The following is a 15,784-nucleotide window of genomic DNA, read 5'->3' as shown; positions in this document are numbered from 1 at the left end:
ACTGAACATTTACCATGCTCTAAAATATCATTATATGCATCTATTTAAACGATTTAAAGACCTGGAAAAATATATAGCGTTGCAGCGCTAAATGATTGAATAATTTGGAGAGTTCTGTTGTTGTCCTTATATTTTGTGACAATACGAGGATTGCTTATATAAAGTATAAAATACATCAATCATTGTATGAGCATGGCTGGCCGAGTGGTTTAAGCGATAGACTATTACTCCAGAGGTCAGTGGTTCGAGCCCAGTTGAGGTTTGCTTTTATATTTCTTTAAATTTATTATTGTTTTTAACTGGAGCTTTTTATTATAATGTTTTCATTTATCAATATAAAGCATTTAATTACAAACTTCAATACATGCCAAAATCTGTGAAAAGGCATTTGTTCATCTTTTTCTTAACACCAGCATAACTTGCAAAGCAGTTAACATATTATAAATATTTTGCTGTAATTCGTAATAATCGTTTTGACTGAGTGTTACCCATTATTAATCATCCGCACCCGTATGTGTCATGGGAAGGTTTTAGGTGTTAGGCGAAACACAAAACTTAGTGGTGTAGTAACAATGATTTATTCGATAATTTACTGAAGGAACTCGTGAAAATATGAACATCTACTGATTTCAACAAACAAGTTAAACCTATCACTGTACTAATGTGCAATGATTCGATGCATGACATAAAACATTAATATGATTTACAGTGGCGAGAATAGCGGATCATAATTTACTACATTAATACACAATGAAAAAGGATACGTTATAGAAACAAGTAATATATATATATTCAAGTATCACATAACTATAAATGCAGATGCAGTATGTGTTTTTCCTATTAAATAAAAATTGAAATTTATTCAGTTTTCAACAATCCTTTCACCCCAAATTGTTATGTGTGAGTATAGATAGCATTTACAAAAGGTCCTTAACTAAAATTTATAGCATCATATATATTTTAATGCATCCATATTTAGTTGAATAATGTTCAACACAGATTTATATACAATGTGACACGTCGATTTCGTTTAAATATTCGCTTGAATATTAATTGTTCCATTAACCAAAGTGCGTTTAAACATTTCTAAGAATTACTTTATTCAGGGCATAAGTCGTCAATAAACTTTATCTTAGTAAGTGTCTTCATTTGGCTCGAGAATTCCGACATCGTTTTTATTAAAATATTGTATTGCAGAAGCAATTATATTGGCCAATTGATATTACAGCAATACAAAGTCAATAATTCGATAAACATTTTGGTGTGAATAAATCAAGTAAATATTGACAAGCTTATGACTTGTATAAAAGTATTACACAGATAATTGTTTCTGCCACGATGCCATAATAAATGTTTACAAAAACAGCTACAAAAGGTATTCATATTAACTCCATTGATGAAGGTATATCTATTAAACACAAAGAATTATTCTTTATACATTAATGTATAACAGATACGTGCAAAATATTTATGTACTTTAACAAATCAAGTTTTCAAAATTTTACTCATATTTGCCAAAAAACACATTTTCTACTTCATTGTTGCATCTGATTTCTGAAATTGAAAATGCAATGGGAATTGCAATAACAACCTGTCTGAAGCATTTGAATCAATACAGATAAAACACAGTAAACAGTTAACTACAAAATAATGATATATATTATATCGATATTAAATATGTGCATGTTACATTAACAGTAATATGACACAACACTAACAATCTTGTATAACATAACTATAATATATACAATCAAGTACTCTGTATTAATTCGATTGCCAATTACGAGTTTGCAATTAAATAGATATTCTGAACTAGGAACAGTAACTTTTTTAATACGAAAATTGTTTGATATTTTAACATGAAAAAATACATACGAATGTTTCGTTACAGTTTTAAACGAATTTAAGTGGAAAAGTTACTTTCGAAGTAGAGCTAAAAATCAGTACACTTTGGAAGCGACAAATGAAACAAATGTACAAAACCTCGTTGTATAAATCAATGGATAGCAATCGCAAATAATATTACACACCAATACGTATAATGTTACATAATTGATATGGACAACCACCAATTTGCCGGAATATATTTCCAATGAATGAAATATAACCAGAATTAAATGTATAGAAAAAATAGAGGCAACATATACACATTAAAATGACTGATGTGTGAATAAATGTTAACTTTTTTGTTGAAACTGATGATGATAATAGTGGGTTATTTAACAGCGTTACGTACTGTATGTTGATGTACTTTGACGATTACACTGCTAACATTCTTGGTGGGTTATTTAACAGAGTTACGTACTGTATACGTTGATGTACTTTGACGATTACACAGCTAACATTCTTGGTGGGTTATTTAACAGAGTTACGTACTGTATACGTTGATGTACTTTGACGATTACACTGCTAACATCCTTGGTGGGTTATTTAACAGAGTTACGTACTGTATGTTGATGTACTTGGACGATTACACAGCTAACATTCTTGGTGGGTTATTTAACAGAGTTACGTACTGTATACGTTGATGTACTTTGACGATTACACTGCTAACATCCTTGGTGGGTTATTTAACAGAGTTACGTACTGTATGTTGATGTACTTGGACGATTACCCAGCTAACATTCTTGATAGGAAAAGCTTATAGGCGAGTCCATCATGAGTATGCAAATTGTGTACGAGTTCTCAGTATTGTGTGCAATGCTGTTAAAAAAGGTTAATCATATACCTATCAAAGAGCGTTCACTGCACATTTTGTCGTTGATTGACGTTAGCGGTAAGAAATGTTTATGGACAAAATGATCTCAATAATACTTGATATGTTACTTATACCATGTGTTCATACGTGGGACATATTTTTTTCAACGGAAGCAAAATACATACTTTAACATCATGCAGATTGTATCGATTTTTCGTGAAGAGAAAATGAAACAGGGAAAATGATTGGAAATGTACCGTTAAACTCGGATTGTTCAATGCAGTTAACTATCGTTCGGTCACGTGGTACGAATTGCGACAGCTGATAGGGTATGTCTTTCGGTATATGATAAATATGTACATAATATGTCAATATAGTTCATCCAATTAAGTTTTGGTGGTGTTATGGTTAACGTTGCCTCGAAAAGAACCTGGCGGGAAACTTCAGCCGTGTTGAGTTATATGCTGTAGCCATCTTGATTATAATTGACGATAAGAATAGTTTCGTTTCACAAATTACTAGTATATGTAATGAAGCCACTGAAGTGGAATATAACGAAATGGTGTCATAGTTACACGTATTCGTCAGTCATGAACTCGAAATGAAAAACAAAATGCAACACCCAAAATAAATATCAAGGTAAGTAGGTGAAATAAGATTCATTTGAAGGTAGTTACCGTAACAACGTTTATAAAATGCACGCATTCTCATGCTGTACGAAACTTGAAGTTGACTTTTCGAGATCAACTGTTTTGTTTCATTCTATTGAAGCAACCATAATTCTAGTGTGTTATAGACGAGCATGTCTACATATACAGACATGGCAGTAAACTTCATCATGAACTAAACTATGCCATACTAAATCATTCTTTTGAAACATAACAACTTTAAATAGAGATTTTTTGTAAAGAAATTATTAACAAACACACACAAAGCGTCCACTATCGCCTGCCAAAACACATTTGTCATGTCTCGACAAAAACTGATCAGCATTTATTCATAGGAATCTAGATTTCTAGATTCTTTTCAACAAAGAGTGGTTAATAGTCTAGTTCCGACGTTATAAAACTATGCATACACCAAAGAGCGTTTCAGTGGTTTTCATAGCGTCTGTTAGCGCATATATACGATGTCGACGTAATATCTCGCTGAAGCTTTAGTCGACGCTTCTTTCACAGTCATCTCATTCGTATTTTGAAGAATAAGGTACCAACGAACAAAAGTACAAAACAACCATGAAAGAATGTACACGGTTTACAATAAAATATGCAAAACTGGCCGTTTTTGGTTTCATCATAAAACATACACATACATCGCTGTAATACCTCATTTCATTCTTATCCTACGTCATTTTTGGTTTGTGTGTATGTTAGTTTTCAGGCATTTCAACACCTTTTCCGTGCACTGTATACACTAATGTCGTGTGTTTTCTACACGTGTATTGTCATGTGACAACTCAACTCACGACGATCGCGTTACACTAACTCTAGGACTTGAAGTGACTTTACCCTGACCCACTTTCGAGCCCAACTGAGGAGACTTGTCCGATTTTGGTACGGTTACTAAGTCACGAAGTGGTTCATCTATATCCTCTGTATCCTCCGCTAGCAGTCTCTGTCTCTCTCGCTCATGGCGCTTACGCTGCTTTTCGCGGCGTTTCTGTAACCGCCGCTCCTTCCGTCGCTCTTCTCGTCTTTTTTCTTTGTCAGTTTGTCTTTGACTTTTCCCTGTTATCATGTCTTTAGTTTCTCTTGCGAGATCAGTTGTAGTTTTCACATTGTTCTTGCTAGCGAGTTCCTTTATATCATCCACTGGCTGCTCAAGCATCACATCCGGCTTTTCCTTATTGTTCTTTTTCCTCTCTTCCTCTCTTTCCTTCTGCAGCTGTTCCAATCTCAACTTTCTTCTTATCTCTTGTTTCATCAGCTTCCGCAAACGTTTCTTTTCGCGTTTCCGCTCGCGTTCTTTGCGCTTTCGTTCCTTGTCCTTTTCCTTGTCCAGTCGGCGACGGGTGCGAGTGTTGGCCTCGTCGTTGCGTACCTGGTTATTCCGTTGTCGGCCCACTTGGTAGCGGTCGAAAGTGTGAGCTGGCTTCGGCTCCTCCTTGACCGAGTTGAGGGCCTCGTAGCTCAACTTCGGGTCTCTCTGTGTGTCTATGGGCTGGGCAATCACAACCGGCTGGTTATCATCGAAGAGCCGTATGGTCGGTGTGGCCATACAGGTCGTTTCGCACTCCCTCTTGCTCATGAAATTGTTCTGGTTGCCATCGCAACCACCAAACTGGAAGTGCGTGCATTCGCCGGCCTCCGACTTGAAATACCAGCGGATGTAGCGCGCGTGGCATCTACCTGGGTCCGCCGGAAGTTGACAGTAAGCATTTCGCACTGAAAATAGAGAACATAAATCGAACTAATACATTGAAACTAAGAACTTGTTAATAGAATACTACATGATTTACTGATGTTTCTTCCTGACGGCATGTAGTTGACTTCAAGAAAGTGAATTGTGTTTCTAGGAATCGCCTATTTTGTTTAAACAACCAGAAATAAACATTTTTATTTGTGATCTAAATAAACTCGTTTTTTATATTAACCACCTCGTTTTGTGTAAAATAACAGTAAGACAAAAAACAAGTATAAGACGAGAAATAACAAACAATACTGTTTGTAACTTAAGAAATAACATGCAACAATACTGCAGTACCTACAAATCTGCTAATTTATAAATAAACAGCGTGTTCGGACTCATACATGCTATAACATCAAAAGTAAATGTGACAACTACATCTATGTACATGTTCAATGTGCTATCAACAACAGCCATGCCGAAATAGAATAGCAACACGGACCAACTAACAGTGGCATTAACAGTCGCGAGCATATAAAACAGACTAACGAGTTCATTTTGGGAATTTCTCTTACGCCATGCATATATTGAAGAGGCCATAAAATATGTTTTTAGAAACTAAGAAATCACCATCAATATAGACCAGTGAAAAGAAAGTTATATAAACGAAATACAGTCATGTCATGGGTAATTTTGTTAATACATATTTAAAACTAAAGCAAGTTAACATGGCATATCTTTTGAGATCGGTTGCGCTAGAAACTCTGCAGTGTGGGGATTAATTCGTCTCCTTCGTTCGAAATTTCTAGGTTTTTGATTTTATAGCATGACATAGATTTCATAAATCAGACCCGGAACAAGCAGGGAAGACGGAACTGGTAGCATATCTAAGCTATCACTTTTATAGCTCTTATTATCGCAACAATCTGCATAATAGTGTCTACTGTGCCCGTAAACAAGCCCCGTCATGATAAAAAGAATATTTGCGATTCTTGCGATGTCAGAAATATTTATGCACGCTACCAGCGTGGAAGAGAAATACTTCCTCTCTACGGAGTTGTGACATTAATGGCGCTGTGAATTTGCAGGGGAGTTATTAATACCGCAAATTATTGTTGCGAAAATGATCGACGCAAAATTATTATCGAATTACACAGACTTTTACAGATGTCTTCAGGTCTTTATAGAGTCAGCGGATAGATGGCGCGACTCGCTAAATGGAAGCTTGGCTCCTTCAACTATGCAGAAAGCCGCTCTTGTTATTGCCAAGGACATGCTGCATATATCAGGGTTATGCTTTGTTATTTATAAGCGCGTTACACGAGAAAAAATATTTGTTCTGGATAATAAACAATATATCCGGTGAGAGAGTCTGTTACACATGTTAAAAAAGCTGCTAACAAAACAATAATAACTCTGTACGCTACGTATATTTCGCCTTAATGGTCCAATTAAATAATAAAGGTTGTTTGCACTTAGTAATAACCTTTTTCTGTCAAACTTACTTATATTTTACAGAAACAAAAAAACTTTTGGAAATTATAGTTGAACATTGTGTATAGTTATTTAATGATAAATGTTACTGTTAATATAATGAGATTAGTTGTGATAACCAGTATATACGAAAATAAGGTTCTTCAAATAGAAACCTGTATAGAAATGTAAAAAATGTAACTATTACTATTCAACAACATGTAAGAGGAAATCCGAAAATTCCTGCTGGACTAGCGACGCATGCGGGTGTATTAAAAGCTGCAACAATTACAAACTAAGAACACAAAAATAATGCAAGATGAAACTGCCTTGTCGGATCATGATGTTGCTATCATCATCTCAACGTGCATTAATTCAAGCAAGCGTCTGTTACTGAAGCTCCTCAACTGGTTATTCTATACAACTCACCTTGGGAGTACTCAGCTATAATACAAAATCATGACAATGATTTTAATACGTGTATTTTTTAAATAATTAATGGTTATTTTTTGCAGATTATTTAAAAAAAAAAATAAACCATTAGATGTTTAATTGAAAGTGGTGTCTTAAAAGTGGTAGAGTGTGGAAGATTTCAACGTTGATATTTGGCTTCTTAGGTTTTCCAATAATTGTGTGTTTTAAACGGCCGGCATTTGTAAGGTGCTCTTTTATTTGTTTCTGCTGCTTGGTTTTAGTCTGTTGTTGTTTTCAAATATGATAAGTTTTAGAAAATGAAATTCAATGTGTTTATGTTTTGTTGATGCTGTTTTTCATCGAAGGAATTCATCCTGACTCAAAAAAATGATTTTACATATACATATATAGTTTGAAAGGGCTACGTAAACCTATACCGTGGTCCGTAATGGCGTACATTTAACGAATCTATAAAAACAATTAACTACTATTGAAATGAAGAAAGTCACCGTTTGTTCGAAATCTATGCTGAGCATCATTACATCGCAAATTGCATGTAAAAAAAGCCACTTTGTTGCGATTTTTCTATCGTAAAAATTATTCGTAATTAGAAACGATGAAGCATATAATGTACGTTCGCATTTATTACATTAACTTTTAATAGAGAACTTTTAAATTGCAAGCAATATATTCAAATAAATGAAAATAAATGATAGATGGGTTCAAAAATGTTTATTTGCACACACAAACACATTCAGAAAACAGGCTTTCAATTTACAAGTTTAGTCGGAACATTTGACAGAGTAGTGCAAAATTGTTTAGATAGATGGATTTTCTCTGCTCCAGCAAATATGATTTATAGACAGAACAATTTATGGCTTTATTTTAAACGGTTTCCTGTCTGAATTGATTCGACATGCAGGGAGTAACGGGTTCAAAGCGATAGAAAGACAGTTTTGTAAACCGAGTGTTTTATTCTGTTGTCGTCAAGTTGTAAGAACTGATTGCTTTTCACACGAGACAAATATTTTTTGGGACAGATTAATGGCCGCGATAACTTGCTAAAAGGTTGACCGAAATGACTTAGGACACGAAGAAACGATTTCGAAATACTCGTGAGAAACATCGTGCTGATGAGTTTCGTTCAAAGAAAGGTTGCTAAATGTATAACAAGATTTTCCAATTAGATAACAAGAATACTTCTGGGACCACATAATGTAATTGTAAGTCCGATGACACTACTTTAGAGTAGCATTAATGATCCACAAAACATGTTTTTATTAACATGCCAAATGTCCAATTACAAAAAAGTGACGGTGGACAACATGACTCACGTGAATTGGGTTGCATATATCATTTTTGAGTCGGTTCCTGTTTATGAAAATATTGTCAAATTGTGTACTGTTTATTGCATAAAGAAATTGTTCTATATTTGTTTCTTCACAAAACGCTGAACGAGACAATTGAAGCGTCATGTATGTATACAATTGAAACTAAGTTTGTTTGAAAAAGAAATAGATAAAGGAAAAAGTTGTATCCTTGCTGTTGTACATTCATTTTGCATAAATGCTTGTTAGTAGCACATCGATACATTGTGATCATCGAATACAATGCGTAGGTTTGTGACCAGATCACCATCCATGTGTGTACAACAGACATCCATGTGTACGTAAATCATAGCATAGACATGGTGATTGGATTCCAATTATAAAAGCAGCGTGGTAAAGGTTTGTTGTTCAGTTCTTTAAAAAAAAAACAATGGGTGTTAACGTGTTAAATTATTGTATAGATATTGCGTACATTTTATCAAAAGGTGGTTGACTAAATATCAACTATATATCATTTTAAACCAGAATCGTATTAATGTTATTAATTAATGTGTTCAGAACAACGTGATGGGCTAATTTTAACAAATATGAAAACACGCCGTTTAAAATAAATAGAAACTTTAACAACAAAACTAACTTTATAGGATAAATAAAATCAAGATTTATCTGTCACAATATCACCCCCTTGGTGCAAAAAGGTACCGTGTTACATTGAACTTAGAAGGCACATGGTACCTTTTTTCTCCAATCGGGCGATATGATCTTAACATGCTGATGCTATTGTGTTATACATTATGCTGAAAATGTATACTCACGTGGTACGAAAGAGAGCGGGATGCAGACGGGAATACTGATGTTTTTCGGCCAATCAAAATGTTGCACTGCGCACACCTTTCCCGTCCTACACATCATCTTGTATTTCTGAAAACAAATATGTTATCAAAATAACATTTGAGCTAAAATTTTAATATCTACAGGTGCAAATGTTATGTTAAGAATCCTAAGTACGTGAGCAGTTTGCGTCATTTAACCGCGACATGCGAAAATGACCAGTCTGTCTTCGCAGTCCGGTCAGGAGCGACGCTGTCCGCTTCTGAATCGCAAGGTTTCGTTGCCTCACTAGTGCACATGTCAGCTCATGACCAGACTTCGCGGATGCGCCGGATGGTCTGAAGCTACGCTCGCCGCATTTAACCCATTTATGCCTAGAGTATAGAAAAAGGGCCTTGGCAAACAGCGTAGACCCAGATGAGACGCCGCATAATGCGGCGTCTCATCAGGGTCTGCGCTGTTTGCTTAAAGGAATGTCTATAAGAAATATTCTAAATATTGAAATAAATATACTAGACATCCCTAATTTTGGAAATCAATTGATCCAATTTAGAAGGATGGGAGAGTCCACAAAGCATAAATGGGTTAATACAAGACCGCTTTTTCCATGAAGCGGGTGATTTGTAATTTTGACCACGCAGAATAGCGTATACGAATTAAATACCAATTCTGTATTCTCTATCATTAGTAGACCAAGTCATCACTACCATAGTTTCATCTTAAGCTAACACAACGCAGTTAATCTACGGCGTTATTCTAACGATATTTGTATTATAAATGTCTTTGTTATACTTTTATATTATAACTATAACATACTCGTGCATGTTTAACGGCAAACAGTTAATAAATGGCTATCCATTATGCTTAAATATAATACAGTTTTGCATATGCACTCACATTTTATGTTTGTTTCTGTGCACATTTGCAATTATTTCAATTATAAGTACCTTGCACATTTCTATGGCGTCATCGTCGAGCGTTATTCGAGTACCCAGTGCCTGAAAAAATACAGGAAACACATGTTATGATTTGAAAATAAATATAAATATGCCTTTTTGCAAGAGACTACTGTAAAAAAATGCGGGAAACAAATTTATTATCATGTTAACCTTTTTGACTTAGTACAATAAAAGTGGCTTTATAAGTGTTGCTACTATATGCATTCATAAAAATCCGTAATAGATAATGAGGGGTTCATTCTTGTAATTGAGACTAGGACATGTCAATGTCACTTGTATCTTGAAAACACACTGGTATAATGTCGATATATCTAAAATTTTGTATTACTATGTTCATTTATTAATAATACGATATTTCTGTAAAAGTGAACGGCGCAAACATGTTATAATATATCGGGAAAAATGTAGTCACAGGAATGTTTGTGTGAGATCCATGCATGCAATAACGTGAATAAGTTTTGACATTCGTCCGTTCACACTTAATGCCATACCGGATATCTCTGATAGATAATATTTGTTAATTTTGTTTTGTTTTGTTTTCAACTAGAATTAACTTTTCACTTCCGGTCGGTCAAACTATGCTATATTTCTCATCCACCCTATATTGACACCACTTACTGCCCAGTGTCCACCGAGTGACCCCCTAGATACGGGTGCACTTTCCCATCAAATCATCACCAACCTGGAGCGAAGCGGGACATTATCCGCTCTCTTAATAATGTCGTCTGGTCGATAAGCGGGACATTATCCGCTCTCTTAATAATGTCGTCTGGTCGATTTATAAACAAGCGTCTTATTTTGACACAAATAAAGAGATCTCTTTTCATCCACGACCAATTAACCGTGTTTACTTTACAGGGAGCTATCTAAGGACTGTTATACTCCGATCTTTCTCACATTCAACTGTTAAAGGGGCCTTTTCACAGATTTTGGCATTTTTTTAACTTATTCATTAAATGCTTTATATTGATAAATGTAAACATTGGATCGTAAAAGCTCCAGTCAAAAATCAAGAAAAAATTTAAAAAAAGGAAAAGAACATTGCCCGGAGCAGGTTTCGAACCAGTGACCCCTGGATTCCTGCCTGAGTCCTGAAGTAAAAACGCTTTAGCCTACTGAGCTATTCCGCCGAGCACACATTCTGGACGTATTTTATACCTTATATAAGCAATCTTCGTAGTTTCACAAAATTTAACGACAAAAACAGAACTCTCCAAATTATTCAATCGTTTCGCGTTGCAACGCTTTATAATTTTTAGGTTTTAAAATCGTCAAAAGATGCATATAATGGCTATATTAGAGCATGGTTAATGTTTCAGCATTACTGTTTCCTCACAAATATCATAACTAAAACGAAAACTTACGAATCTGAAACAACTTTTTTCAATTTTGTCAATTTACCAAAGCGTGAAAAGATCCCTTTAAATGGGAATTTAAGAGGTAAACCTGATTGCTGATGGATGTCGAGAATGGGCGGTCGGTTGATGACACTATGTCTGCATTTTATACTTCACACAGTGTCTTTGACATGCATTTAAAATTAAAATACTATTTGATAAGAATCTCTCAAAAAATGTTCTTAGCTCTGCAATTTCAACTGCTATTATTCATTTATTTTTACGGTGTATTATTGTTTATTTTGATTGCTTGGGCAATATTTGAATACATATTTGTAAATCATTAAAATATATTCTCGGTATACCATGTATTATTTTGTTTTGTTTGGTAGTATGTTAATTACAAATTCGTTAACATTGTGTGAAATAAAGTGGTTATTTTGCTATCGTACTGCATCACAGTTTTCCATTTTGTAATACACCTGCCTACACTATAAATAAATTAGTAATCAGACATCCAACAACCACGTTTAGGACTTTAGCATCATTTTATAGAGCACTTTATACCGTACGCAAAACTTTATCAAACCTAAAGGGTACTAAATTGCTACGTACAATGCAAACGTATGTCCTTCGATAATGTTATTTCCTGTTGTTTTCTTTTGTGAAATATGTATGATTTTTTTCTCTTTTTTTTTCGTTTATTCTTTTTATCGCATTTTATTTTGGTATTGACGGTTGATAAATAGAACGGCAATTCTCTCATAAGCGCTGAAATGACACCTGTGACGTTACCATCCATGAAACATGCCACAATAAACTAACAGTTTTCTTTGAAAATAAATATCACGCTTAAGGCATTAGTACACACAAAATAATTCAACGCATTCTAAAATGAACTACGTCGTGCGAAATTTTGTCTAATGATAGAAAAAAGATGAGTAAATTTAAAAAAAAAAGAGGCCTGAATGTCACCTCTATGCCACCGTAGATTTCGTATTCTGCAATCGTCTCTGTTTTGTCTTAAAAACTTGTATACAATCAAACTCTGGTCTGTGAAAGTAAGCGAAGAAATTGTTGTTATAAACACGATTACCGATAAGCATTATACAATTATGTCTATTGCGTGTACATTTGGTGATGTAATTATTTTTCAGAATCGTATGTTTACATTATCGTTGATTAACATCTCTACGAAAAATGTGTTGTTATGTAACCTGGAACGTTGCGACTGTCTAAACATGTTGCCAAACTAAGTAGTTTTGGTAGCCATGACATGACATTGATGTCTAAAGTCTACAGGTGTGATTTGAATCCCAAAGAAGCTGAACGAAAATTATTAGTGTGGGTTCATCAATGAAACCGACAGTTTGTTCTCATTCCTTTCTCTTAAATACCCTAACCAAGATCTAATCCAAGACAAACGCATGTTTCATGTGGCAGTTTTTTATCTAACAATTTCCTCTTCTTCAGAAGTCAACTATATAACAAACGAGCTATCACCGCTCGGCCGTTAAACGTAATAAGAAAGCATAAAACGGCAATATTTATCATAGTTTTCCATTGTATATTATCTGCTAATTAGAGCCACAGGCTTTTTGTTATTTATTCAAGGCAAAAAAAGGCGTTTATAAATCACGCGAGGCTATGTAGGTTGCGCAATATTCAGGAATACGGTAATATTTGAATATTAGTGACTGATGATTTATTGTGTCTGTTTTTGTGTGTTTGTGTGTGTGTTTTCCTCGACCATACTGTTTGCTACGAACGTTTAAGCATTTCATTTTGTACTAAAGAAAGACAATGCATTATTTAGATAATAAATTTCGTGCATTATTGATACAGATATATACATCGGTATATATTCGTGTATAGAACTTACGCACAGCCACTAAATAGTTGTTACACAATTTTAAACGCCAAATTAGTTTGTTTGTTTTTTCATAATCGAAATTAGTTCGTAAATTATGTACATGGTTGTGTATACAGGTGCAATTATATATACAAATCCGCATGAGTATTGTGCATTGAAAAGTAAACTGTCTATATACCATTACAACTTGAATACTGAGATTGATACTGAATCTGGAATGAATTATTTTTATTTTAACGGCCTCTATATGTACAACTAAGTGAAAAATACAATAAAAAAATGTTTACCATATATTAAACAGTTATATTAATTTGACAGTATTTATGAAGTATTTGCACTATAAAGTCAACAAGAGTTGTGTTGTTATAGAAAGATTAGATCAAACACATGACAAACGACATATACCTGAAATTTGCTTGTACGTTTTGAATGTGAAATGGTTTGCTTTAACTATAAGCATATAGTTTTTACTGCTCTGGTAATTTTATTGTATATACTATAACAACAACATTTTAATGAGACAGAGCAAACCCATTCGTTTAACGTTAATTACCCCAGCCATTTGAAAGCTATGTCCTTGCGTAACTGTAAACACTCAACGGTAGGTCGCACATTCTGCTATTACAGCCCTCAGGTGATATGGCAGCCATATGCAAAATTCATCACCTTACTGGCAAAGGTTTATGGCAAGTAATCTTCAACAGGAAATTAACTTGTTTGCGATGAGGGCGCCCAAACATTCACCCGTACCAGAACTTGTGTCACATTTTACATCTTTGTAACAGAAAATAAGGATGACAGACTATAAACGTGCCCCCCCCCCCCCCTTGAGTTCTCCTGGGAAACTATTTTCAATTTTCTAAAGGACATTTTATTATAGCTGCACATTTTACATTTAGAAAGACTATCGCGCATGTACTAGTAATTCGTTTTTGCATGAGAAGCATTTCATAATTTTGAGAATGGTTTACAATAAAAAACATTCCATCAAGCTTGATATGGAAGCCATATGGCGAAAAATCAAAGCCCATAAATGCCTTTATTGGTGTCACCATGTTTTGAGCAATTTAACAGGTATTTTATTTGTCTACAACTGTTTATGTGCAACTATAATGATCTCATTATTTTTTAATACCGCACATCTAACAATCGGATCACACATCAATTTGTATGTGTGTCGGTCCGTATTTTTTAAGGTATGCCTCTAAATGGGTTTATTTCAGATTTTTCCACGGTCCATGAAGTTACATGCAGATACGATGATCACGCATTAAGAAAGATAACATTTCAATTTTTGAAATTAGAACCCACAATTAAATCTTAAATGCTTTTATGGTGATAATTGATAGCGCCACGCCATCAATGCGGGTGTTCTAGTTAACTATTTTGAAAGGTATTGTTTCCTTATGTATTAGAGTCTGTTTTCGCATTGTTTTTGTGTCTTTATTCATCCGGTCTGCTGCAGCAAAAAAAATGCGAACATTCTGATTCAACGACCTATATACGACCATAATCATCAACGTATTAAATATCCATGTATACCGCCATTACCACAACTACAGGCTACAGCACAACCAAAAACATGTATCTGAGGCTATAACTAGACATACCAGCATTGGTATTACTAACGTCTTTATAGAACAATCGCATTTTTGGCACGACTCTCTGGAAACAATCATTCAGCTGGAGTCGTTATGTCGCCGCCATCACTTCTTATGTATATTTTGACAATCTTTAATCGTCTCGTTTTCAAATAAAATCTCAATATGCAAATGACGTGTGGGCAACAGTTTAGAATTGAACATATTAAAGTGTTAATCCTTTCCTCATGTGTGATTGCACCTTAACTGTTATGCCAATCATCATGTACTTTAACAACATTCTGTGGTTTTAATATTCATTTCATTGGCAATATTTAATCTTACATCTTAAGACCCTGTGCTAGATTGACTGTGACGCCAAACGAGACTCCGCACGCGCGCTCAAAGTACGTCTGCGTTCCGGGCAGTGTTTATTGGCGGACACGTGGTATAACAAGCACAGACGACCATTGTTATGCCTACAACTTCAATGCCAGTGCATTGACTTTTGAGAAACCACACAATTTAATTTCGGTTTGCTAACAAGACTTCACGGACGGCATTACAACGGAAAACGCTGATACACACGTGGTGGTGGCAATTATGGGTCTATTGTCATGCGCGAAATTCAACGGCGATAAGGTCACACAGGAATGCGCTTAAAATCATGGTCATTTCTTGTAGATGATCAAACTCAATGGATCAATTCACGCTGGATTAAAATACACGATACGCTCAGCGGTAAGAAAATCCTTGAGAAATTGAACCACAAGCTTAATCGACGCCGGTTGAGCGAAACACACGTTTGAAAATTGTGCACACCTTTCATAGAGCTGCGTCATGCAAAAAGCATTTCTAAAGACTGTAAACAACTTAATAAATTGAATGTTATAAGGTAAAGCATGTTCATGTTGTCACTAGATTAAGATAGATGTGGACCCAATA

General features: G+C 34.8%; 1 protein-coding gene across 2 annotated transcripts; it reads right to left on the bottom strand.

Annotated features, from left to right (window-relative positions):
* Positions 1 to 562: 562 nt before the first annotated feature.
* Positions 563 to 10,083, bottom strand: LOC127860584 (uncharacterized). Of its 2 annotated transcripts, XM_052398726.1 has the most exons (4): positions 10,038 to 10,083; positions 9,075 to 9,180; positions 6,947 to 6,961; positions 563 to 5,082 (listed from the first exon to the last, which is right to left on the bottom strand). In XM_052398726.1, the coding sequence occupies exons 1-4, from the start codon at positions 10,044 to 10,046 to the stop codon at positions 4,160 to 4,162; spliced, it is 1,053 nt and encodes a 350-aa protein (XP_052254686.1). In that variant the 5' UTR covers positions 10,047 to 10,083; the 3' UTR covers positions 563 to 4,159. The 2 variants fall into 2 exon arrangements, with proteins under 2 accessions (XP_052254686.1, XP_052254687.1); XM_052398727.1 differs by lacking the exon at positions 6,947 to 6,961.
* Between the last annotated feature and the right edge of the window lie 5,701 nt (positions 10,084 to 15,784).

This window comes from Dreissena polymorpha, chromosome 15 (assembly GCF_020536995.1).
Source record: "Dreissena polymorpha isolate Duluth1 chromosome 15, UMN_Dpol_1.0, whole genome shotgun sequence".
Classification (NCBI taxonomy): domain Eukaryota; kingdom Metazoa; phylum Mollusca; class Bivalvia; order Myida; family Dreissenidae; genus Dreissena; species Dreissena polymorpha.
This window is presented reverse-complemented; position numbering and strand designations above follow the sequence as displayed.